This window comes from Meriones unguiculatus, chromosome 4 (assembly GCF_030254825.1).
Source record: "Meriones unguiculatus strain TT.TT164.6M chromosome 4, Bangor_MerUng_6.1, whole genome shotgun sequence".
Taxonomy (NCBI): Eukaryota; Metazoa; Chordata; class Mammalia; order Rodentia; family Muridae; genus Meriones; species Meriones unguiculatus.
The window spans coordinates 14,635,633-14,663,007 of NC_083352.1; the positions used below are offsets into that span (position 1 = coordinate 14,635,633).

Consider the following 27,375-nt stretch of genomic DNA (forward strand, 5'->3'; position numbering starts at 1 on the left):
ACAGCAATAACCTATAGTGTTTGGGGAGTCTCCCAGTCTCCCCTGACCAATAATTCGATATGAAATAGTTTCTCACACCTGGTACTGGGATTTCTTCAGTCTATTACTCTGGGGCAGAACACTGTGGCATAGCTTCATTTAAACTATATATGTAAATGTATACATACACCCTTATATATACTAGATGTAAAGTTAGGCTAATAAAAATGATGATTCTTATGGCTTTTCCAAACACTGTCACTTTACTGCATAAAAGTTACACTTTAATGAATTTCAGTTTATCTATTTTACTTTACTGCACTGTATTTGAGCTTTATATTTTAAATGAAAATACCCGCTAAATAGCACGTTTAACATACAAATACCTTTCCTTAACCTTTTAACACCAAGAGAAAGCAGCAATCTCTTGAAGCCTTCTGTCTTGAGTGTATCATTATAAACTGTAAAGTGATGCATATTTAATAGATGTGATTGCTTAATATGCATTTACAGGAATAAGAGAAGAAATTTTAAACTCATTTGAATCGTTAGTTCTTGGTATAAATTTTATTATGAAACTAACCTTTTGCTTTAACCATGTCTTTTTTAGAATCTTCCCAAATACTACGATGACTGCCCCTTTTTCTTTTGGTTTCACACATCTTTCATAAAAAATAACAGGTAGGCTACATTGTAATCCAACAGACACAGCTTAATGTTCTATGTATTATAATAAGGTTTATGCTGCTGTCGTAGAAACAAAACCCTTGAGTCATCATTCCAATGTATTAGTCATCTTAACGAGGCTTTAAAATCGTTTTAGAATGTTTTTTACTGTTAACATGAATATACATTCAACACAACATACATTTACGCATTCACAGCTTGTGCTCCTCTTTCACCTTTTTTCTTTGATGGAGCTCAGTCCCATTACCTGCTCGCCTCACCACTATGCGTCCCTCCCCTGGGACACTGTGTGACTTGGTAAAGGTTACTTTTCAAACACAGCTGCCTGTTGTGCCTTGTGGGCGCACTAACCACAGCTCTGTATCCGGGAACCACAAGCCAAAATGTATTCCACTCGCATCTCCAGTGTGATAGTAAATTTCTTCCATGGAAGTTTAATGTGCATCAGCTCAATTCCTTGAGTTTGGCAAGGTCTCAAGTAATAAGTGTTGGCTAACTGGCACCCAACCACCACCTTCCACTTGTGATCCAGAAGTGTGCCCAGTTTAGAAGCTGACTGGTACACCTAACACCTAGGACAGGAGTTAGGAAGCCCAGGTATGAGTGGCATCACCTAAAATCACCCCTGTGCTAGTTCTCCACTTAAATAAGATTTATTAGAAAACCATTAGTAGAATTTTAATATTATTACAAAGAATCTTCTTGTGATGAATGGAACAAGGGGGAGACTGAGGCAGACAGACAGAGAACAAGAATCCACTATATCCTAACCATCTCATCAAGCTGACCAAGATCTGATAACAAATCCGACCTTGTAAGATGCCAGCAGCGAACTGGTGGCCGACAGGCTTGCAATAAACACACATTTAGACTTGTAAAAAAATGACTTTGGATTTGGTGGGGATTTTTAGCACTTATTTCTAAGCTTGGAAAACCTTTGATTCATGAATCTTTGAAAGCCAGCTGGGACTTTGTTGCTACTTCTCAAGAGTGATTTTTGCTAAACTGTAGTTTTGTTCTTTATAGTCAATGTTAATATAGAAGAAGCAAAGTTGAATTGTTTACTTGCTTATTTTTTATATGAGGTTCTAAAGATGCCTCTAACATCTAATTTGTTTAGGGAAAAGACAAACTGTTTATATAGTAAGGAGGTGGCTGTTTAGTCAAAACAACTTTTTTCACTTACAGGAGAAGCAACATTTCATGACTAGGTTTTATTACACATCTGAGGTATTTCTCACTTCTAGAAATATCATTAATAAGGTAACAAAAAACCAGTGTTGGAAGAGTCAGCAACATGTCCTTATTAAGGTATTTTGTATCTGGCAGAGCTGAAGGAGCCAACCAACACAGCAGCAAAGGTGTGACGCTCTCTGATCGCTAGTGAGGGCTCCTTCTCACCTGCCAGCAGGGTATCTATTGCATGGCTTTGTTAGCCCTAAAAGAAAATGTAATGATTTTTTTCCCCATTCTTAGGCTTTATCTAGCAAGACATGAATTGGATAACCCCCATAAATCAAAAACATGGAGAATTTATGGTCCGAAGTTTGCAGTAGAAGTGTATTTTGGTGAGACACAGCAAGCGATACGTGGTAGACGTTGAACAAGTGCCATTCCCCTTCTCGGATAGAATCATGTTCTTCCCAATCCATGCTATGTATTTATGTCCTCTAACCTATATCTTTGATGGCATATCTGTATTTAATATATCTATACATGTGTGTATGTGTATGTACATGTTTCTAGGAAATAAATGTATTCAGGAACATTACGTCTGGTAAATTTTTTTCTTCTGAAGGCATACACAGTACAGTCTTTCTTTCTTTTTGAGAGAGGGCCTCACTACAGGCCCTTGCTGGCCTGTAATTCACTATGTAGGCTAGATGTGAACTCACAGCAATCCGCCTGCTTGTCTCATGAGTGCTGGGAGTATAGGCATGTACCACCATGCCTGGCTGTCTTTGTACTGTTTGCAACATTCAGTATGTGGGAGAATTCGGTATCATTGTGAAGCACTTTGAAACAGCCAGTATTTCCTGCCAATATTAGAGACACTGGGTATATTTTTAAGAACTTGGAAATAACAGATCTTCCCTGTCAAAATAATTGAGCTATACAAAAACTGTGTTTCCATAACACACACGCATTTACACATTTCTGAGCAAGTATTTATCCTGTTTTATATTTGTAATTTGCCTCTATTTGATTCACAGATTGTTCACACGTATCAGATTGGCCATGATGCCGAAGTTTTTGCTTTGTTTTGGTATTTCTATGACCTGCACACTTGTGCCTGTATGTGCATGAGCATACATGTGCCTGGTGTCCATGTAGCCAGAGGTCCACTTGTGAGAGACTGTTATCCATCCATCACATGGGCTCTGAGATGGGACTCAGGTCCTCAGGCTTGGCACCAAGCACCTACAACACTGAGCCATCTCACTGCTAGCTCACACTTTCTTCTCTGTCTAGGCAACGCACAGGTCACTTACATGGCAAACTCCCTTTCATCACACACACAGGAAGGATAAAAAGATGTGAGTAAACATGAAAGACATAAACCTTAGTGATCTGTGCTTGTGTGTAACATCAATGTTTAGGTGCAGTTGAAAGAAACCAAGCCATCCATACGCATTAACATTCATTGCCCCTGCTCACCTAAACCAAGCCACTGCAGCCTTGTGTCCCACGGGACTCATTTTCTGTTTGGTATCACGTGCTACTTCAAGTCCCTTTGTGGCCAGTGTCTTAAAGCCGCAACAGCCTTGGAAAGAATGTCATTTTTGGCTTCACGGAAATAAACTTTATTTGGATTTTCCTTTTTATTAGCAAGGATGTCAAGAATTCAGGCCAAGGTGAATTCACCTGGAAATGCTGACACCTTTGAATAAATGTCAACCATTATGCAAAGACCTCAGAGTGACTTTGCAGAAGGTAAAGGCAGCTACTGAACAATATAATCTTACAGGGCCACATCATATACACGGCCCTCGATGACAGAAATATTACTATGCAGGGCATGGCTGTGTAACCCCTGAAAACCCTACATTCTGCCGAAATCACTCTACAAACAGCAATTCATGAAATAAAAGGGGTTCGGGGCACACCACTGCAGTCAGCAAGTTTGCATAACCAGTGCACCAACCACTTGGACCACTGAGCCGCTCAGAAGTCCACAAGGGGAAACTGTATTCTGTGTCGAAGTGAAAATAAAGGGCTGTGAACGCCTCAGTTGTGACTGAAGCTCTGAGTTTCCCCGGGGATGAGAAAGCAGCAACCTGAGAAGGCGTTGTGTTGTGTTTTTGCAACCTTTCTTGTCATCCTCTAAATATCCCCCAAAGAGTTCTGGTCCTGTCCTCCCCTAGTGTGGTTCTTCTCCAAGGAAAAACACTTTCCGTATTATTGCTACAATCATAACTCCAGGTATGGAAACCTGCTGCGGCAGGACAGGCCGCGGACCATTTAACTTGTCACACTGGCAATACGGAAAGAAGAAAACCTCAGTTTAAAAAAAAAAGTGCTTTTAGCTGGGTGGTGGCGGTGGTGGCTGCAGCGGGGGTTGTGACTGCGGCGGCGGGGTTATCACGCCACACTGAAGTCTTTCATCTTGGAGGAGAACCTACAACCACTACCTCACTAAACCAACATAACCCCTAACTACATTCTAAGCGTTTATCTTTACACACAGGTAAGTGGAGTCCTTACCCATGGTCAAGAAAACTTGTTGTAATAGACACCATAAATGATGGCTGCCACGCAGAGCTATGGAGCCCGGTAGATCCCAGCCGATAGACAGATTCATCCACAACACGACCCCTACTTCTAAGGCTCAGAGTTGAGTGCAGAAGAAGCGGTGGGAAAATTCTAAGAGCCAGAGGGGCAGGGAGCCTGCTGTGAGAACTTATTTCCTAGAAATGTCAGGGAAGCCACACCCATGTGGCCTCATCAACATGGCAACACTAACAGATGTGGTATCATTTGAGTCAAGAAAACTCACCTGGCTAGCCAACCAACTACAGGCAACTAAGGAAGGCTGAGAGCAGGAGAAATAGTCCTCCCAAGGAAGAGCACACCTGAAAACATACACACGCGTAACATCATACAGACTGAGCGGGAGCAAGATCACATGTGTGTATGATGTATGAGTATATGTACGTACAGATTACAACAATTAAAGAGGCCGTGAGTTTGAATAAGAGAGCAAAGTGGGGGTACACAAATGGAGGAGGAAAGGGAAAGGAGGAAAGTGATGCAATTATATTACAACCTCAAAAAAATTAAAAGTTATTAAAAAAAAAATAAGGTAGTGAGTGAGTAGAGTAGAAGAAAAGAGTCACTATCAACCTCTGGCTGCCACACACTCATACCACACACACACACACACACACACACACACACGAAATAAATGAATGACTGAATAAATGCAGGCTGTCTCAGTCACTGTTCTTTTGCTATGTATAGACGCCATGACTGTAGCAATTCTTAGAAAGCTGAGAGCTTTGTCTGAGCCGCAGGTAGCAGGGAGAGATTGACACTGGGCCTGGAATGGGATTTTGGAGCCTCAAAGACCACCCCCAGTGACATACTTCCTCCAACAAGGCCACACCTCCTAATCCTTCTAATCCTATCAAACAGTTCCACTCCCTGGTGACTTAAGCATCCAAATACATGAGCCTCTGGGACCGTTCTCCAACTGCCTCAAGGTAGAGGGGCAGAACAGTTCTAGTGGGCTGCTTCATACCAATGGCATACACAAGTAACGTTTTTTGTCAGCTTGCCTACAGTAAAATTATTTTACATCAGGGATCTTGCTGACAATAGGATACTTGTTCCAATGCAACCACCACCTTGAAATAATATATTCCTGTTGGTCCTTAATATAACATATTTGAATGAAGCTCACCATAGACTCACATTGGGTTTATTTAATAATGACAGAGTACTCATTTCTCTAAACGAAGTATCTCAAAGTTCTGGTTTTGTCTTTGCCCAAACATTAAGTCACAAATCAAACCAACAGAATAATTAAAAAATTTTTTTTTCCCTTTGGCCTCTGTTTTTCACTTTCCCTTGTTTCTGACTATTTCTATAGAAGAGGCCATAAAGGACAGACTGTGAGAAGACCCACAACCAACCAGGTTAATATGACCTGGATCCCAAGCACCAAAAGAAAAAACCGTGGCTCTGGCCTGTCCTCTTCCTGCAGGAAACCAATCCTACTTTTGCTTCAATCCAGACCTCTTCAGATGAAGCATCAGTCAGTAGCCACCGGCCACGCAAGAACGGATAAAACTAACTTAGAAAGACAGCTTTCTCACCAAGTGCCAGTCAAGGGATGCTGACAGGCACTCCTCCCTTTCTGGGAATACTTTGCTTTCCTGACCCTTGTGCTCATGGCACTGTAGCAAGGAGGCATTCACAAGGTCTGCCTACTTCCTTCGGGTTTATAGGCAGAGTAGGCACAAACCCTATTGTCATCCCTCTGGTCTTGGAGCAATACAGACGTTGGGTTTGATCTCTGCAGTGATGAGACCCTCTTAGACCCTGTGGCCAAAGAATTATCTATTGCGTGTGTCTCGGGGTGAGAAGAAATGCGGGGCCAAGTTTCTGGCTGCCGCATACATACTACTTAGTTTAATAAAAAGGTTTCTGTTATTGGTCACAATGCTTTCCAAAGTTACACATCGACATTAAAATTCACAGACCGCCAGCTCCAAACACAGAGGTAAATCAAGGCGTTATGAACCCCAAGGTGAACTTCAGGAGAGTGAGCTGATATGGTTATGCTACCGTGCTGAACTAGTGGGCGCCACTGGACTTCCCTGTGAGGGGGACTCCACAATAAAGGCAGGAAGCCCAGACTTCCTCTCTGCTTCCTGGAAGGGCCTCTGATTGATGGAGGCAGAGAGACAGTGGGTTCAGGTTAGCCCCAGATCCAGGATCAGAAGAGTAGCCTGGATTCCTGCTGAATCCAGATGAGAACCTCTGCTGGGTTTTGTGAGAGCGTGGCAGGGCAGCCCTTGTCTACCCACAAGGGAGGCAGCTCTTCTAGGGAGAAGGGAAGGTGGGGGGCACGCTGGTCTCACACTCTGGACCACGCCCACCAGCACCAGAGTGCAAAATGACGAGCCCACCTGGGAAATGAATGGCACTGTTAGGAGCTGAGCCGCACAAGGGTGCATAAAATTTATCTAAAAATATAGATGGATGTGTTAGCTTTAATGTACCACAACAAGTTAAAAGTTCTTAGCACACAGGCTCTGCAGACTATAGCAGTGGCCCTGTGTCTAAGACGTGTTAAGCAATCACTTATAAACGTCTGCATAAAAATTGGTCACCATTTACAATTAAACGCAGGACAAAACTGTGTTTTCCTCAACACAGAAGCATCTAAACTGCACGCGTACCTCTGACTTCCACAGAAGTTCCATCCTGGGAGGAAGACAGTCTGCACGAGGCTGGTGCACAGAGCCACCAAGGGCAAGAATGGCGACTTTTCTCTTTTGGTACAATAACAGGCAGAAATTATACAGTGTAGGATAGAGGGGCCTCCCACAAAGTCTCTTAAGACTTTGACTAGAAGAAGGGAAGACAAGGACAAAAGTTCCAATTAATCAATAATAATTCCACATTATTCTCGTCCTCTGCAAAACCCTGAGTTGACAACAGTCACTAAATGCCTGCCTTGAGTCCGGGCTCACCAGGGCACGTCAGTATGCATCCAACTGATTCATCATCAACTTCCTGCTATATTCATAGGCCAAAAATAATGCCCCATTGGCAGGAAATGCTCGAATCATAGTAGGTTTCAGTCCAGAATACAAGGCTGTTATTCCTGGAAGACAAAAGGCAATCTGAGATTGTGACAGCACTTCCTTGAAGATACACATGCAGATGCACAGAAGAGACTATCCGTGCCCACAAGATCAGACAACAGTGCTAAAACTCACGAGGCAAAACGCACTCGTTCCCAGGTTCCCCTCAACAGGCTACAGAAACAAGTTAAGTAGTGAGGCCCCAAGCTCACGGATGTGATTTCTGTGCCTGAGGACTCCTGCAGAATGGACAGGGCAGAGCTAAGGCCTAGGGTGGCCAGATGGAGGCAACTGAAGAGCCGGAGAGGCCAGCGAGAGAACCCAGAGATGTTCCTGGTACTCGCCTACTCAGCACGGTCATGAGAGGAGACCCAGATGAGGAACCGAGCTAAGGTGAGCCAGGCAAAACTGGAGAAGGCATGCAGGAGTAGGACACCTGCGTTCTGTTTGGGACACGAGTTAAGCATGTGTCTGCATCACTGTGCTTCTCTCTTTAACGCTAGTGCACGAGTTTATGATCCAAGGAATTTTTGTTGTTGTTTTGTTTTTCAAATAATGATATTTTTGACCATATACTTCATTTACTTCTCTTTTTATATATTTTTTTTGGATTACAATATAATTTTATCATTTAATTCTACCCTTTCTTCCATTTAAGCCTTTCCATACACCCGATCATTTTGTTTTGTTTTGTTTTAAATGCAGGTGTGCCCTATGCACACCCGCACGCCAGAAGAGGGCATCAGATCCCTGTATAGATGGTCGCGAGCCACCATGTGGTTTGCTGGGAATTGAACTCAGGACCTCTGGAAAAACAGCCGACGCTCTTAACCGCTGAGCCACCTCACCAGCCCTCACAACCCTAGTTTTAATATGTCTATATGGTGGATGGCAGAAAGACTGGTCTTTGGGCTGCCAAAGTTGGTGTGATATGAACATGACTTAAAAAGTCTGCATCATCTAGAAGAACTCTAAAAACAGATAGCAAATCATCTTTAAAAACTGCCCAGATACTTTCTCTTTCCAGAAGTCTTACTGACAAAGATGTTGTAGTACATTCTTTTAAATGTGATGTAATAGGAATATAATGTACTAAAGCCTTAGTGATCATGTTAGGAGTCTTTTCATATTTGGATTATAGAAATGAGGTGATGCTACTCTCTTTAAAGCACTCTTCCCTCTAGACAACTTATGTATATTAAAAAATCCCCCCCAAGGTATTTAGAATACAAAGAATCCTAACAGATACATGGCCCAGAAGTTAAGAGAAAGAACTTTAGACATTGAATAAGCTCAAGCAAAAGGTTTGGAAATGGAAAGCCACACACGTGAACACAGTGTTGGGAGAAGGACTCAAGGCAGGGAGAAAGGAGCAGCCATAGTCTGACTAAGCCTGGATGAGTCCATTTCCAAGAGACTGGTCACTGTGAACACACTCCCCTCAGGGCAGGCTCACCTTCATTCTTCACAATGCTCAGGAAGGTTCTGAGGAATCCTGCCTGCTTTCCAGTCATAGAAAGAACTTGAATTCTAGATTTGATACAATCCACTGGATATACAGCAAGCCACAGGCAAATCCCACCAAATCCACCACTTAGCATCAACGGAACAGGGCCTGGGGAGGGAAAGCAGCCAGAAGTACTTTGTTCAAACGGTGTTCCCAAAAGCACAGCTAACAGCTCAAGGAGCATGACTCCTTGAAAAATGCTAGTTTCTGTCTAAGAAATCCAGTCTCCCTGGGCCTCATCAAGACCAGATGGTCACTCAGGTGGTGTGTCCCCACCGCACCCTTGTCTTCCGGGTTGAAGTTGGGCCACCTATAACCAATAGGTCTCACATCATGGAGAAAGAAAGCCACTGAAACACCGTCCATGTCTTTCTCAATTTTAACTCCCTACAGTCCCAAATCTTCCTCTACTGTGAAAATCACTTTGTACTGCTCCCTAAACACCATGATTTGCTACCATGTTTTAAAAATGTATGACGTGAAACAAGTGCAACTGGGAATGTTTCTATTCATGACACTAATAAGCACTGACCAAGTTCCTCCATTACCTGCCTGCCTCACCCTTGGAGCTAAGGTCTTCAAAGTAGAGATATAACTTTGGGTGAAGAGTTAATATTTATGTATACAATTTATTTTAGGCTGTCCAACCAGTAAGTTAAGCACAGCATTAAATGAGGCTAATCTCAATGGTACGTGCTTTGTCTTTTGTTTCTTGAGGGTTTTTTTGGGGGGAGGGGTTGTTTTGTCTTTTGGGGGGGCTGTCTTGAATGTCCTTAAAATCTACTGCGGCGGTTCTTAAGTAAGGCTGCTTTTGTCTCCCCAGGGAATTTTGGCAACTTCTGAAGCTATGTTTGTTTGTTCTTATTTCTCTGTGGAGAAAGGCTGTGACCTGAAGAATGACCAGGGATGCTACTGAACAGGACATCTCACCACAACCGCTTGCAAAGACCTGTTCATTGAACACCTAAATGTAAGGAACATGAGATGTGTCAGTATGTACTTATTTAATGGATATGAATGCTTTAAAAAGCTTGGGATTTGTGACTTGATGTCACAGACAAGGCTTGGTAGACAATCTCATTGAGATGTAGTTGCAATGACAGGCAATTAGCCAACTAAAGAGAAAAGAAACTTACCTCGAGTTTACTAATACAGCTTTAATTCTTCCTCTAAAATGGACGCAGAGCAGTGACTAACACTCAGAAGGGAAAGGGACGCTATAACAACGCCAGTGCCAATGTCAGCGAAGAAGTTTGGGGTGTAAGGCTTCAGGACTTGCCTTAGGAAATTTTCCTTGTGAGAAGGTGCCAGCCAACCCCTGCTGCCATTTACTTCCCGGCATCTAGAAACTCCCGAGTGCTGGGTGGACTCCCAGAAAGGTGCCCACTGAACACCAAACCCGTGGAAACCAGCAAACCCTGGAGGCAGATTCTACTAAACCCAAATGCTGCCAATGTGGGTACACTTACCTAGGTCATCTTTTGATTTCCCTGAGGCGAAAAATGATCTGCTCAGTTCATAGCCACCGAAGAAGAAGAAGTAGCCGGGTACTTCTCGGAGTAAAGTGCTTGAGAGGCCTTGGTAGAAGCCCAGGGGGCCGTCCTTCCTGAAGATTTCTTTCACAACTGACCACACTGTGCTGGGGAAGACAAAGCAGGAGGCAGCATCAGTGAGGTGGGGAGATGCATGCATGCAGTGAGATGTCTGTACCGAGGACAATGTCCCCAGCCAACCCCACTACCTGGGTCAGAGCGTTCCTGGGACCTGCCCTTCCCGTCAAAGCACACCTGGCGTTCTTAGACTTCCTGGCACTTCTGGTCAGTGAGCCAGCATGCCGAAGCAGGCCTACGCAGGGTAGGTGGTCAAGCACACCGTCTGAGTGTGAAAGGATTACTGCCTGTTTTTCAACGCCGAGTAAGTGAAAGCAAATTACAAGGAGTCATCCAAAGCTGACGGTGTGTAACAATTCTAAACTTGCCCGGTGCCTTACCCCCGGTAGCCCCAGCTCCTCAAGCTTTGTGGTGTATTAGTTACTTGTCATTGTAATGAAATACCTAACAAGAGGCAGACTGAAAGGAGAAGGGGTTTCTTTCGGGCTCACAGTCCATGGTGGGGGCAAAGCAGTGGTAGCAGAAGCCTGGTGCAGCTGGTCACACTGCATCTGGGTCAGGCCGCAGGGACCAGTGACAGCTGCGGCTCAGCTGGGCTTCCCGCTTCCACGCAGGCGGGGACCCAGGCTCAGGCAACAGTGCCACCTTTGTTTTAGGTAGTTCTCCCTACTTCAGTTGTTGGAATAGTGTTCTTGTGGAGTGTATACAATTTACCCTTGTTCATTCTAATGCTGATTTCTCTAACCCACTATCTGGTTTCAATCCAGACATTGCATTGTGATGCTTATTTTAAGCAACACCTGTCTCAAGTTTGTGTAAACATGCCACCATTTGTTCTCTGTGTTGCCAATAAAACAACCAGCCACGATGCTGAGCAATAGAGAACAGCATGGGACATCCTCGTCTGGAGGGGAGGAGAGGGAAATGAGTGAGAGGAGTAGGACAGCAGTGACTGGCAGGAGAGGACTTGGAAACATGAGGAGAGATGAACCGGACCTAAGATATGACTAAAAGCAAGTATAATGGGTGAAATCTAAATGGTAGGAAACTATGTGGGCTTGAAGGTTTAGGACAGAATTACTATTGCCCAGCATTGTGGCTCTAGGTTAATTAAATAAATCCTAGTCTCTGTGTGGTGATGTGGGTATACAGCTGGTTTAGGAATAACCGCTGCTTAACTAAAAGATAAATCAATAATAAAAATAACCCACAACACTCAGTTGACTGAATAAAGATGGCCCATCACAGGAGTGCCCACCTACGTGCCTCCTGGGTGATTCTAGATTCTGTCAAGATGACACCCAACAGTTATGCCATTGTGTACATCACTGTGTGTGTAGGGTAGTTTGTTCAGGAGGCTACCTCATTTTTGCTTTGCTACAGAGAAATGAAGGCAAGATAAGAAATTCTGAGGGTTGAGCGACAGCCCTTGGGCTTCGAGGGACACCCGAAATGGTGTCTTGTCTCTCAAGCAAAGGGGTGCAGAGTGTCTCCTTTTTGCCCATGAGCCCTGCTGCCGGAGCAGCTTCAGGGCCGGACATCTGCCCTGGGCCCACACCTGCCCTGGGGTAGCTTTTCTACACACTGAGAACACGCAGAATGCCACAAGCTCAGTGTAACTCCCAAGTTGCTCACTTTGTTCTTAGGGAGCGGGAGAAGCGAGGCCTCAAGTCCTAGAACGACAACAGCAATGAGCAGGCCTGTTCCTCCCGAGAGCTTCGCTCCTGCCACACATGAACATAATGAGTGAACCTAACTCAACAGCGAGCTGCAGTAAGCCTGCATCCAAGCCCACGGGACGGTGCTGGCGAGGCGCTGTTTCTCACTCCAGACACTAGTTACAAAGGCCCGTTCACTTCAGGGCTGTTTCTAGAACTGTGTGCACTCACAGTGCTGGAGGCAGGTTCCAGTTGACCAACCACCCTTTAAAGCGTTATACCGCTAGACTCTAGGCTCTGAAAAGCAGGGAGGAAACTGAAGACAGCAGTCGCTCTACAGACTTGGGGAGGTAAAAGGTAGCAACACCCTTGACCAGATCTTCAACCAGATACGTCAGGGTAACAACAAAACTTGACGTTTTGTTGTTAATAAGGATAATGGGGGGGGGTCGTAGACACTGCAGTGGACGGTCGCTTTCGAGTCCATGCTGAGCGGTGCTTTGATCGTAGAGAGCAGCTCTACTTACAAGGCTTTTGATGGATGTTTTCAGAACTTGGACCCTTAGCAAGCACATGTGGAGGCTTGGGAAGGGTGGGGGTTGCCATCAGATTGTGGTAGACACCCAAGTGAAATGTGAGGAAGGGCATCAAAACACTCACCTCAGAATCTAAGCCCACACACTCGGCTCAGCTCTCAGACTCAGTTCAAAGCTGTCTCCCAAATATGGCTGAGGGTCATGCCTTATGCACCCAGGATGACAAAGGGGGAATTTGGCTCCCTGGTGTCTCCATTTCTGCACCGTTAAATAGCTGCCTAAGACACAGTCTTTTCGGAGAATTATCCCCTGCCGCAATATTTTAGACTAAGGAAAGCTGTTTCTGCATTTGCTGCTTACTTTTAACAATATAAGATAACAGCGCACTACACCAAGACACAGCTAAGGACGAACAGTGCTTACTTCTGGCTCGCAGCTATCCTTCCTGAAGTCTCCATTTCATACATGGTCTGCAGCCGGCACTTGACGAGCTCTGTGGGGCAGAGAACCAGTGCAGCAAAGGCAGAAGCAAAGGACCCAGCAGCTGCATTCTGGAGGTCACTGAAAGGAGAGAGAACACTTACCATCAGCTTATTGGCCCCTTTGGCTCTCACCGCACCAGAGTGAGCACAGGGATGGGAGAAGGAAATCCACACTAGCCCTCCTATCTAAGGATCCCAGGACCCTGTAGCAGACAGCAGTACTCCATAAGAGGAATGGCACTGAGAGGTAATATATGTCCCCAAAGCCACAGGACATCTAGAAAGTAGCATGCTAGGAAGCAAGTCCAGGTATACCTGATTGCCACACCCCCCATGTCCCCTTCCCCCAATTCATATGTTGAGGACCTGACTCCCTGTGCGTGATAAAGTTTAATGAAAGGATCCTTAAGAGACAATGAGGAATAGGTGAGGTTTTTGACGATAGGCCCTTCATCATGAGATCCATGTCCTATAATCTTGCTCTCTCTGCCAGGTGGGTATATTCACCATACCTCCCTGACGCAGCAGGCCAACACAAAATGAACCGGTGGCATTTCTGTAGACTTTCTGTTTCATTTTGCTTTGTTTGGGCATTTTCTTTTCCTTGTTGTTTTTTGATTTCTATTTTTGGTGTGTGTGGGGGTGTTTATGTGTTTCTTGTTTTATGTGTTGTTTTGTTTTAGGGGAGAGAGAAAATGGATATAAAGGAAGGTGGTGGGTAGAGAGGTAGGGGAGATCTGGGAAGAATTGGGAGAGTGGAAAAACATGATCAAAAGCTATTATATGACAAAAGTTCAGTTGCAGGTAGTCCCATAAGAGTACAGCTTTCTGTAACATGTGGCGATCTCTCCACACAATTCCCACCCTGATTTCATCCACAATGCTACCACGAAGTCAGAAGACACCCTAGAAGAGCCAAGCAGATGCCAGCCCCAAGTTCTCGTACCCCAGACTGCTCTGAGCCAAATACACTTCTTTTCTTGCTTCCAACTTGGCCCTGATTTTCTGGTAGTCTCTTTCTGTGCGTCAAGACAGCAGCGGCTGTCCACAGGCTGAGCTGGTCTCAGGAGGGCAGGCTTACCGTGGTGCTTGCTGTCAGAAACAAGGCTGTTTGCTAGGTAGACTTAAGCCTACCACCACAAATCATGCAAGGTGAGGCAGGCAAGCCAACATCCTTATATACAGCCTTCTGTGATGTAGAGCATGTTTCCTGCTGTTTAGCTCACTCCTTCACATCACTCCTGAGCTCACTGGTTAAAAGCTAAGGCTTCAAATGGCCTTTTGGCCAGCCTACAAATCATATTTGGCCTTCCTCAGGAACTCTATCAACCTGCTGACAGACAACTCTCTATTAGGGTCATTACCTAGAATGTGCTAAGTTTGCTAGAACAGAGGTATCAGTCAATAAACACAGAGGTCAGTTCAACCTCAGGTATTGAGATGGTTCCAGAATCTGAATGAACATAGAACATCTTATGAGAGTACAAGGGAGAGGCCTTATCAGCGTTTCTATGGACTTTGGCATTCTCATAAATTCTTTCATCTTCCAGTGCACAAAATAAGATGCGTAGACCTTCAGCTCTAGGTGTAGAGCAAATTTGTTCAACTGGAAGTATGGGATGGGATAGGGTTTTGTAAATATCTACTGTAGGTACTTTTTGTCTCTTTATTGGGATTTTTTTCTTTTGCCTTATTGGTCTGTTTGTTTTGATTTCTATTTTCATGTTTTTATGTATATGTATGCTTCTTGTTTTGGTTTGTTTTAAAGAGAAAAAACTACAAAGTTCGTAGAGAGGTGGGAAGGATATGGGAAGATGGGGGAGGGGGAAATATGATCAAAATATATTCTATGAAATTTTCAGAGAGTCCACTTTGTCATCTAGTGAATGAGAATCATGACCTAAATGCCTCTGCCATGTAAGCTCTCAGTCAGTCAAAGTTCAAAGCAGATGCTGCATTAGGTTCAAACCGGGACACACAAATATTTGTGATAAGGTTGCAAAAATACACAGCAAATGCTTGCTATAACAGCTTCCCTTTGCAGCTCTTGATAAATATGCCCTCTAGGTCTGACTAGTATCCTTGCTGGCCTAACAGAAAGAGGTCGGGTGGAAGGGGAACTGTGGGCTCAGATGACACAGGCAACTATGACTGTTTCAGGCAGAGACAACAGCACCTCCACATGGTAAGGTCATGGTAAGGGCCATAATAAAGACACAACCAACATGCAAGAGTATAGCAGACCACAGGCAGCGTGCACCCAACAGGTAAAAAGGAAAATTGCTCCCAAGAGTGAAAAGGAAAAAGACTAAGCTTAGGAAAAGTTCCAGGGCTGTTTTAGCACAAGATAACCAGACCGATTTCCTCACTGAGAACTTGTATGGTAAAAAGCTACACACTGTGGGTATCCGTGACAAACGTACTCAAGGATCCATACAAGGAACACAGTGACACCAACTCTTGCTTCTGGAGAGGGTGTGGAGAAAGACAACCCTAAAGCATTGTCCTGCCCACCATCAGAAAAGCACTGAGTGGGCCTCACAACACACGTGCCATCCCTCTGTGGGAGACTGAGCCAAGACCATGCGTGAGTTTCAGATTGGCCCAGGCTACACAACGGGACCATGTCCCAAATAAAACACAAAGGAGAAAAAGCAGTGTGCTCAAACCTGTCTCTGTTCATAGGCAAAGAAGCAGGGAAAGTGAGGAGGGGTACGTGGGGCCAGAACCCCAATAGTCTGTTCCCGTCACCACCTCCATCCTACAGCCGAACAGGGTTACGCTGCACAGAAGGGAGCAGAGTCTTCACCAGAACCTTACCTCAGCACCTATTGTTCCTTTGGCTCTTCTCCCATGTTGTCCTTCCCTAAAGAAGCTGAGGGAGATAAACCCATGTCCTGAAGGAGAACGTTTCTGCTTCAGCTACAGAAAGCCAGGTGCCTAATACTCTGCTCCCGTCTGATATCCCCGTGGGGTGCTAATCTCTCAGCCCTCTGCTTCTGTCCCCTTTGGCTCTGCTTCCTGCTCTCTCCCTCAGCTGGAGGGCAGGAGTCCTACACTGTCACCTCAGGCTATCTTATTACCCACTCCCCAGTTTTTAAACACAAGGACTACCTGTCATGAGCAGATACATGCCTCTAAGACAGCACATCTGAATCTCGTAGATCTCTTCTGTCTGTCTACTTTAGCTGTGTGCAACCTGAGGCCACCACAGAGGTTCCAATTCCTACTGACAAAGCCAACAAGCCTGTCTTGTTCAAGGATGAATGTGTGTGTGTGTGTGTGTGTGTGTGTGTGTACACGCGCAGCTGTGCATGTGTGTACTGGTTTCTTAGAAACCATACATCTGTTTTTTGAGATAGGATCTCTTGCTTGGACCTGGGGCCTAGACCTCTTTTTATCTCTGCCTTCCCTTTACTGCGTATGAGCACATACCATGTCCAGCTTTTCATGTGGGTGACAGATCTAATTCAGTGCCTTGCAAGCACTTCAGTAATCAAGCTTTTCCCCTCAGACCCTCCCTGGCATAATTTTAAAATCATTTCAAATAAATCAGCATCTGAAGGAAGCATGACTGAGCACTCCAGTATTTTATAAATTCTGCTTGGCCTCTGAATGACATGTACGATAGCACAAATGGAAGCACAATGGTCAAGCACAAGTGGAAGTCTGATGAACAGGGAAGGGTCAACCAAGGAAAGCTGGGTCCATCTGTAGCTTCCTAAATTATCCAGATTTCTTGTCTAACACCACTCAGGTAACGTCTTCCTTCCAATAAGCTGTGCAGGCGAAAGAGAAGTGGAAGCTTAAGTCCCATGTTCTACAATTCTAGTCCAGCACTCCTATCACCTTCCCATAGCACAGGACTCGTTGCATTTGGCCTTCTCTGTTTTATGCTGCAACAGTGGAGGACATCAGAATCATTTTTAAAAAGGAAAGCCAGTACCTATAAACGTCATTCAGACAACGGAGCACCAGTGTCCTGACTCACCTCAGTTTTGCCTGCCTGTCCAATCCAACCACTTTGCGGACCACCTGCTGGCAGAAGCCGTAACACATGAAGAGCACCGAGTTCTCTGCAATATTGGCAATCAGTGCAGGGCTGGTGCCCTTGTAGAAGCCGCGGAAGCCCACCTGGGAGTAGGTCTTCAGGCAGCAGTCGGTGAGGCCCCGGTAGAGGTCTGGGAACGTCTGCATCTTCACCTTCATCGTGTCGAAGGGCTGCCCAGTCAGTACACATGCTGTGCCCCCTACAGGTAGGACACGAGTCTTTAGAATGAGTCTGCAGCCATGGACGGGGAGGCCAGTGGCTCGCTGTCCATTACCAGTATTTTAGTACCTAACGACTGCCTTTCCCAAATCCTCTAGCCAAGTTCAGCAAACAGATTCCAGCAGGTGCCTGTGCTGGCCAGCACCAGAGGCCCATCCTAGCGCTATCCATGCTCACTCAGAGAGATGTTTCAAGCTCATACAAAGATACACAGCCTACGTTGAGGGCTCGGCCAGGAGTGGAGAGAGAGAGGGGCTGGAACCTGGTTTGACTGTGCCATCCCAAACAGGGGCGGTACCTCTGTTCTTCATCTACGGCATCTCACTGGGTTAGCACACCGTTAACACAAACTGGGTTTGGCACAAACCTGGCACACAACAACCACTAGACACATGAGAGAGGGAGAGAAGCCATACAGAAGGGACAGTGGGTACGGTGGTAGAGACAGGCATTTCTTTTTGTCTAATGCCCTAGTGTGAGGCAACTATTAGAAAAAGTCAGGTACCAGATAAGGACAAGAGACTGCTAATTAATCTCCTGAGGACAAAACATTTGACCCTGAAAAAAAGCGGTTTAGTTTTAACTATCAATTAATGATTTATACCTAGCTAGGGAATAGGCTACAATTACCTTTGCTTAGTATAAACGGACTGGTCTGCCTTGTATCTGTTTTCACACTATTAGAATACCAAATATACTAAGTTAGATCACTCCAGAAAGAATTCTGAAGGATAAGAGCAAACTGTGATTGCCCCACAATATCTGTAGACCCTGGACTAGGACCAAAGTTTTGGGACATGCTGCTGGTTAATATTTACCTCCTTCCTGGGGCCTGGAAGGCCTCACATTTCAGACACTCCTGCTTAGGTCAGGAAACATCACAGCTCTGTGGTGAGGCCACTAAAACGCTACCAAAATGGAAGGCTCACACCTTTACAGCTCTGATGCTATACGTGTTTAATCCACCTGTGTGGCGGGCAGGAGAGGAACACTGAGAATGAGTCACTTACTGAGAGGCAAGGTGTTAACTTCCACAGCATCTGGCTTTATTACTAAACAATCAAAATGATTCCCGTAACTTCCCTCCTACTGTTTGCTTCTTCCAGGAGAGAACAGTATGGTTTGACCTGACGATCCACTCCTCTGAATCCCTGGACTATAATTCACTAAGACGCTACAGCTGAGTAAGCAGCGAATGCCTGCAATACCAGTGCTCAGGAGATGGAAGCAGGAAGGCTAAAAGTTCCAGGCTAGTCTGGGCTACTTAGTGAGACTAGAGCAATAACAACAGGTTAAGATAATTTTTTCTATAATCAGAACTGTTCTGTCCTACATACTGCTGGGCTAGGTTAAATCAAAATAATTTAATTATTCCAAAAGACTGTGACTGTTAGGATTTTTAGAGTGCATATTTTTGATAAAAATGAATGAAGCCTACGGTTCAGGACATTAACATTTGAACTAAATGCACGATAACTCACTCATCCTGAATATACAGACAGCAGTTACTATGACACATACTTGCTTCATATCTGTGATGGTTCTGTGTCCATTCTAGAAGGTAAGAAAGAGGCTAGTGAATGTTACAGATATAATGAAACAACTTCACTGCCTCACCCTCACGAAAGTGAAGCTAAATCCCAATGCTGTTCACCACAGAACTGTGTCCAGTGCCTAACCGCAGCCTTAGCCAGCAGCAAGCACAGGGCCAAGCCAATTCTCAGATTTATATCAGGAACACAAGTACATTGGCAGTTTCTCCGCAGAAGTCATATTTCTGCTCACTGTTTTCTTCTTAAAGGACAAATGAAAGAACTTCTGTCACTGTCAACTCCTGCCACTCACTCTTTGGGTGAGTACTGAGACCACACCATGCCCAACATTTAACTGATAGTCACTGGGGTGGCTAATTCTGTCAGCTTGATTGCCTTGAGAGGCACCTAAAAGATGAATAAAGCAGACCTCTGTGGACGACTGACTTTCCAGAGAGCATTAACGAAGGAAGGAAAGCCCAATCCAAAGCATCACAGGCTGGGGCCCAGATATAATAAAAATATTAAGAGGAATTAAGAGGAAAAAGCAAGGGCAGGCCTCTGGGTATGTCGTATGTCTTTCTCTCCCTCTCCTCTGTTTCTTTTTCTTTTCACCCTTCTTCTCTTTTCTCCCCTCCCTCTCCTTTCTCTATCTTTCCCCCCCCCCAACTTTCTCCCCTCTGTCACTCCTCTCTCCGCTCTGTTCCCTCTCTGGATCCCATATCTGTCTGTCTCCCCTTCCTCCCTCCCATCTTCCCTCCTTCCCTCTCTGTATGCACGTGTTCATGTGTATGTATAGAGGTGTGTGCTTTCGGGCTGCCATGAAGTGAGCTGCTCTGGCCTACCACCCCACTCCCACCACGATGGAGTAAAACCTCTGAAATTATGGGCCAGAATGAATCCTCCCTCCCATAGGTTGATTTCTTTAGATGTTTTATCATAGCAACAAAGTCTGTCTAACAGGGTCATTCAGCACACAAGCAGCAAATGACAAGGAATCGCGGCCATTTCTCAGGGAAAGGATGGCTTTTACAGCAGGACAAACAGGTGAGCCTCCAGCCCCCCAAGCAGAAGTGCCACTTTACAGGACTGAGACGTGTGACATTTTTAAGGTATCCCTTCAAAATAGTTTTTGCGGCTGGGCCTGGTAGCACACGCCTTTAATCCCAGCTATTAGGAGACAGAAGCTGGTGGATCTCTGGGTTCAAGGCCAGCCTGGTCTACAAAGTGAGTTCCAGGACAGCCAAGGCTACACACAGAAACCTTGTCTCAAAACAAACAAGCAAACAAACAAACAAACAAGTGGTTTTTGAAGTGCTTGTCATTTTGACACTCTGCAGACAAACCTCAAGGCCATAAATGTCCTCCTTTCCCAGCCAGTATGCCAGGTAAGGAGGCACACTACAGGAAGTGCCGGAGATTGCTTTTTCCTGACATAAGTGAACTCAAAGCACTTCGCAGACTTCCAAGATCCAACTTTAGTGATCCATTCGGCCTTGTCTTCCATCTCATCCTAGCTGCCCAGGCCTCCTTTCCTGACCTACAGCAGGTTCAGGTCAGACCCAGGACAACTTCTTGGCACTTTAATAGAAACACTGTGGCTGGGAAGCATCTTTGCTTAGAATCAGAAAGAGACAGAAATATTTGTATCAACATTTACATCCCATCACAAGCCTCGACCACAGCTAAATCTGTACTTACAGATAAATCACCTGCACCATTGAAGGGTGGTCATGGAACACTAGGGGTTCTCTGCACTAAGTGGAATAATCCCAAACCCTAGGTATTTGCCAGTCCAGAGAGTCAGGGTAGCAAAGAGTCCAAACCACCTCTTACTTCAGAGAAGGCTGCTGCCCTGTGAGGCATTCTACAACAAAGATGACAAGAAGACAAGGAGCCAAGATCTGGGGGTTTCTACATAGATAGTGAACATGGCTCCCCATAGTTATGTAAGGCCAATATATGAACCGGACTGTGGGACCATTAAAAGTGAGACTGCTTCTCCGGGCAACTCACAATAGAATGCTCGGTCCAGTGTTGATAATGAGCACCTCTTCTGACCACCCCCCTCTCCCACCCAAAGCTCCTCTACCAAGAAACTTGCTGTGCCCAGAAATTACAAAACCCCGGAAGCTTTGGGGGCAGGAAAACCATCTAATATCAATATTTTAGATAACTTATCATCCTTTAAAAAAGCCCCGCAGAAATTGTCTTCTGTAAAAGGCTTCCAAAAGTATTATCACAACCTTCATAAAAACTATAGCCTGTGAGTGCTACTTAAAAGCCTGAACGCACATAGCAAGGGGTAAGCTTTTTAAAAAATCATTACTGTAAAGTCTGTTCTTAGACTGACAAGGGCATACAATGCCTGCAGGTGTGACTCTCTCAAGAGACTATACACCACATCACTACAGAAGCAGGGCCTGTCTGCACCCACAGTCTCTAAAGGACAGAGCTGGTGGGGGCTTTTGCCATTTCCTGCCAGCATCCTCCACAGTGTGGCCTGAGGACCAAGGGGAAGGAACGGGGTCCAAGGGATGGTGTCCTCCTCTCTGCCAGAGTAGTGGGGACTGACCCTGAAGACCCAGAGTCACATATTGGGGTCCAATGTTGCTAGATGTTGGGCCTGCTCTTCAGACTGGAACATTCCTTGTCTCTAACCTGGAGAGGTGCCGTTGCCCAGGGATTCTTATCAGCCTTCCTCTAGAGGCAGCTCTAGCTGACCTTTGGCTCATGAAAGGAGGGGGTTGGTATGGAAGAGTTAGGGGAGGCATAAGTGAGGGAATTGCTGTCTGTACAAGGATTTTTTTTACAACCGGACAAAAGACCAAGTGAGAGTGAGATAGTCCCCTGACCCCACTTGATCTGTTGACCCAAGAGGTCATACTGGAGGAGAACATCAAGCAACATGGCTTTACAGGAATTGATGGGGGCAGGGCTAGGGCAGACCAAAGGTTCACTTGGGAAACATGTGCCTTTCAGTGTGCGATTGTCCCTGAGATGACACAGGACTCTGAAAAAAAATACTATCGGAGCACCCAGTTCTTTTTGCCCCAGGCTAAGCTTTTCCCTAACTCTGCATGTTTAAGATGGTCTTTCTACCAGCCCTGGCTCCAGTCTGCCCTTAGGCTCAGGGTCAGCCTCAAATGCCTGTTCATCATCTTCCCATCCACACCAGGAGACACTGTGGAATATCAGCCTCACTGTTAAAAGGGGCTGCAGAGAGAGGAGTTCTAATCTAGAAACATGGCTGCTGTGGCAAGGGATCGAACAGGAAGATCTAGGTGGCTGGAATGCAGATCCTTAGCACACACCTTTAATCCCAAACAATGAAGGTAAAGTTAGTTTGTAGAACACCCATGATTGAAAGTGACATCTAATTGAGAGGCAGACAAAGTGCTGAATCAGAGAAAGTTTTGACAGAATGAGTCAAGATGGGACATACACACTCTCACCAGAAGAAGAGAGGCAGTTTTATCAGGACAGTTTTACAGAAGACAGGTTGCAGAGAGAGAGCAGTCTAAACACAGGTGAAGACAGAATGAGCCAGAGAATGAGAAAGAGCCAGAACATTAGAACAGAATTGCCAAAGTTAGTATGAGGCCAAGCAGAGCAATTCAGTTAGAATTGAGAGAAGCAAGTTTGAATCAATCAGCTTGGAAAGGAGTTTGAGCCAGGACAGCTGAATTGAACCAGCTAGCCAGAGTTCAGAAAGAACTAGAAAGGGTGAGCTTGTTCAGCAGTAAGTCTCGTTCCAGGCCTAGATTAGGTTGTATGAAAGCAGGAGAAAAGAATAAAGGATAACACTTCTACAGGAGGCCTTTCTTTCTTCCTCAGCACCAATAAGAACAGTCACAGGGGAGCTGGAGAGTGGGTAGCCCACAATTACCTGTGACTCCAGTTCCAGAGGATCTGATACCCCCCCTTTCATCCACCTCAGGCACCTGCTCACATGTGACAGACACTCACATAGACACACACACACATGAATAAAAATAAATCTTAAGAACAAAAAACCAGTATCGGTCATTCTGTACTATAAAAGATCTAGAACAATATCACATTTCCATTAGATTGCGTCATCCTGAAGTTAAAGTATATTGCCTGTGGAGTAACAAAGACTACATTTCCAACTCACTCTGAGGAACTACTTCAGGAATACAGGGGAAGGGTATCTCCTCCCCTCTCCTTCCCAGGATTACCTGCGGCCCCTGCCGTGAGGTCAATGGCAGCTTGGATGACAGGATTGGACTTCATGGTGTTACTGGGTTCTGTGGAAAGTAATCCTCTAGAGGGAAGGATGTGTACCACATACCCCTGGGAAGAGGCAAAAATTCAGTTAGTCCAGGCTCTGCATTTCCCCATTCTCTAAGCCTGCTGTGTTACTGAACTTTAACTTCCAGGGTCTGGACCTTTAACATCCAGGAATGGGAAAACAATGTATCAACTACTTCCCCTTAAATAGCTCACACCAAAATCCTCCCCTGAATATCAGGGTTATAGCCCTTACCACACTTCAACCAATCTTTATGAGAACCTTCACCACACCAAATAAGCAACCAATCACAAATGGCCCAGACTACACCAGACTAGTGTTTGAGAGGCCTATGGTGAAAGTCCATTCTATCAAGCTCAGCATTAAGTTCAGACAGCAGCCTTCCATGCTGGGTGTCAGAGCCTTGGAGTTCCATTGAGCTACCTCGCTCGTAAACAGGAGGGCTTCATCTAGACAAGGGGGATTATAGAAGTACCATAAACAGGCCACAAGGCCCACAGTAGAGCCCTGACCCTTCCTTGTCACCACTAATTCATCTCACCTCAGCAGTAAATGTGTAGATTTCCCTCAGGTCTTGCTACAATTCAGATTCTGACTCAACAGGCCTCAAGGAGGACCAGAGATTTCACAGCCTAAGCTCCTAGGTAAGGTGGGTAATGTGAGCCAGACACATTTAGTGCAACCTCTGGACCATGGGTTCCGATTTTGCTTGATCAGAATCCCCGGGCTATGTCCCAGATAGTCAAACTTGAAATGTTTGTTTTGAAGGCTAGAGCTTGGGGAAACAAAGCCTCCCTCTACCTTTAGACAAAAAAAAAAAAAAAAAAAAAAAAAAAACCTTGGTGAGACTTGAACTTAATAGTAACTAGGAAACAGGGAGGATTCCTGAACAAATAAGATCAAAGTTACTGATTACTCAAACTATTCTGTTTGTTCTCAAAATACAGAGTTCGTTCCATATAACAGGACAATTTCATTCCTCATCACCCTGAGAAGGTTGGTCTGTTAAGGTTCTTTCAAATACAAAAGCCATTCTAAAAGTCAAGAAAAATAACAGCAACAACCAAGAATTTGTAAAATAAATATTGTCAATGACCATATTCCAAGACTCTTTCTTTTAAAAAAAATGTTTCCTTTAAATCTAGCAACCTGGAAGTTACAGAAACACCCATGCCTACATTTGTTCAGGGAAAGTAAGAGACAAGCTGCGCAGACAGCTCTCACACTGGCCTCAGATAAACTTCAACGCACTCATTTCTTTTCACATGAATGATTCTTTACTAACTTGGGAGGCATGGAAAAGCGTATCTAATTATGCAGTCACTGTAAATTCAACCCCTTCACATAAGCCAAATGTAATCACTTCAAATCCTAGAGAAATAACATACAGGATTAATCTTCAATTTTTCCCCCCAAGAGCCAAAGGAACAGTAAGATTGCTGTGAATTTGAGTCTCCTAGAAATGTCAGAAAGGCTATATACCATGAAGTCTCATCAACTTGGGAACAAGATCCCCGTGAGGATGATACCAGTAGACACACTAACATGGACAGAGGAAATCCCAGAGGTCCCTCTGACAAAGAACTACAGTCAACTAACAAATGTTCAACGGGAAGAACAGTCTTCCCCAGGGAAGCCAACTGTTTACTCACCATAGACATACAAGTAGCATTATATGGACTGAGAGGTTTGTATTTAAATATTGAAGACTGTGTGTGTGTGTGTGTGTTCTTGTGTCATAACAATTAAGAAAAAGAGGTCATGAATCTGAGTGGGAGTTACATGCAAGGGGTTAGAAGTAGAGAAGGGAAGGGAGGAAATAATCCTAACTTCAGAAGCAGACTAGTATATGTAAAAACATTTCCCCGTGCTGGGGATTAAGCATGACTGCATGACTTCCATCATACTGGCCAAGCATTCTACCACTTAAGTCTCCTTCTCAGGGATGTCTGCCAAATCACAGAAGACAGAAATGCTCCTAACACATGAGCCCTGAAAGTATGCAGAGTTAACGGAGTATGAACTGTGGGTTGGAGAGAATGCAGGACGTGCACAGACCAGTGTTCCGCATGAATTTAAACTGCCTTCGGAGCTTGCTGTGTACCATTTGGAGTAGAACACCCGAATCCTTTCAGCTTCCCACCCTCTTCCTTCAAACTACCCAGTAGTCCCAGAAACAGCGCCAACCCGAATACTGGTTCCTAGGGGGAAATAACTTCTCCGGGGGTCGAACCGGGTGAGGCTGCACTTCCCTGCAGCTGGGCAGCAGAAGGCCGCATGCCACCACCACGGAGCCCCTTCGGCGAGCGCCAGGTTGCCAACTACTGCTGCTGCAGCTGCAGAGCGAGTCACCCGGCCTGACCCGGGGGTCCCCCTCCCCCTTGCAGCGCGCAGCCAGCGCGGCACCGCCGGGCACCGAGCCCGCCCGATCCCTGCGCCTCCCGGGACCCGGCCGCGCGTCGGGCGCGCGCGGGTGCCGCAGCACGCGACCGTCAGGACGCGTCCCCGAGCCCGGCCGCCCGCTCCCTCCTGCTCCAGCCGCCTCACCGCCGCGCCCCGCTGCGTCCGGCTCGCACTCCAGCGCCCGCGCTCCGCTGGCGGCCGCGGCACCCAGACACTTTTTAAGGTCGTTGCGTGGGTCCGGCCCTCGGGCCCTCCTTTCCCGAGGCCCCTCCCTCCCGAGGCCCCTCCCCCACCCAGGCTCCTCCGCCCCTCCCTCCCGAAGCCCAGCCGGGGAAACGGGAAGTCTGCCGTCCACGCGGGCTGCCAGGTTGGCAGACCCTGGGGGCTGCTGGCAGCCTCAGGGAGGACTCACCTTGAGGTCTTCCAGCGTTATCCAGCCCCGGAGGCTGTGGCTTTAATTTGGCGGTAAATGAAAATTACTAGAATGGTAGTGGTGAAATATAAATTCACTTATGGCCAGCTTTTTAAATTATCATCTATCCATCCATCTATCTATCTATCTATCTATCTATCATCTGTCTGTCTGTCAATCTAGGGACATGGTCTCACATCGCCCAGGCTAACTTGCTATGTGGCTAAGAACTTGCTGTTGTTGTTACCTCCGCCTTCCAAATGCATCCAGGTGTGTACCACGGGCTTGGTTTTATGAGGAGGTTGGGACCAAACCCAGGGCTTCTTGCTTGCTAGGCGAGCGTTCTACCAACAGAGGTACATCCCTAGCCCATCAGGTTTTATTTGCTTTTCTGTTCGTTGGTTTAGCGTTGCTTTAAATTCCAGTCGTTCTCCCCCAAGGAAATCCATCCCCAGGAACATTATGGAAAAGGCACCCAGTATATTAAACTGCTGCTACAAGGCAGCCTCCCTAGTTTTTTTGTTTGTTTGTTTGGTTGGTTGGTTGGTTGGTTGGTTTGGTTTTGGTTCCCAGCGAACTATTCCTCTGACGCTTTACTTGGCAGCTGAAAGTGGCACTGGAGTGATGGTGCAGAGGTGAAGAAGTCTTGCTGCTTATCTACTTGACTCAGCCTTGAATCGCGAGACAAGCCTCAGTAGAGGAATTTCCTAGATCCAGTTGGTCTGAGCGGATCTGGGTCTGTGTCTGTGTGGCAACGTCTTGTTGGAAGACCCAGCCCACTGTGGGTGGCATCATTCCTTGGGCAGGTCTTCCTGGGTTGCATGAAGCTAGCTCAGCGCAGATTCAGGGCTCAACCCAGAGAGTGAGGCTCCTGCCTTGAGTGCCTGTCTTCACTTCCCTCAACCTGGAAGTGTATGCAAATAAACCCTTTCCTCCCCAAGTTGCTGCTCAGCAGAATGTTTTGTTGCAGCAACAGAATGAAGCTAAAACACTGCGCTTGCAGAGGTCTGGAATTCAGTTCCCAGGACCCACATCTGGTGGCTCCCCAGTCCAGCTCTGGTGGATCCAACTTCCCCTTCTGGCTTCCACAGGCATCTGCACATACCTTCCGAGAGTACACACACCCCATAAATAAAAATAATACTTAAGGAAACTGGTTCACAGGAGTGATTAAATCCTCATTAGCTGTAGCCTACTCAGTTGGAAGA

General features: G+C 45.7%; 2 protein-coding genes across 4 annotated transcripts in view; one reads left to right on the forward strand and one right to left on the reverse strand.

Annotated features, from left to right (window-relative positions):
• LOC110556622 (phosphatidylinositol 3,4,5-trisphosphate 3-phosphatase TPTE2-like) overlaps window positions 1–2,974 on the forward strand; it is a 37,373-nt gene extending 34,399 nt beyond the window's left edge. For all 3 annotated transcript variants that reach the window (XM_021650479.2, XM_021650480.2, XM_021650481.2), the window contains 2 exons: window positions 590–660; window positions 2,143–2,974. In XM_021650479.2, the coding sequence (XP_021506154.1) occupies window positions 590–660; window positions 2,143–2,269 (198 nt within the window). In that variant the 3' untranslated portion in view covers window positions 2,270–2,974. The remainder of the gene's footprint in view (window positions 1–589; window positions 661–2,142) is intronic.
• Window positions 2,975–5,571: 2,597 nt separating this feature from the next.
• Slc25a15 (solute carrier family 25 member 15) lies at window positions 5,572–26,021 on the reverse strand. The gene is made up of 7 exons (XM_021650472.2): window positions 25,900–26,021; window positions 23,279–23,393; window positions 17,266–17,524; window positions 13,216–13,353; window positions 10,458–10,627; window positions 8,938–9,096; window positions 5,572–7,501 (listed from the first exon to the last, which is right to left on the reverse strand). Exons 2-7 carry the CDS (start codon window positions 23,331–23,333, stop codon window positions 7,377–7,379), a joined length of 906 nt encoding a protein of 301 aa, XP_021506147.1. The 5' UTR covers window positions 23,334–23,393; window positions 25,900–26,021; the 3' UTR covers window positions 5,572–7,376.
• Window positions 26,022–27,375: the final 1,354 nt, after the last annotated feature.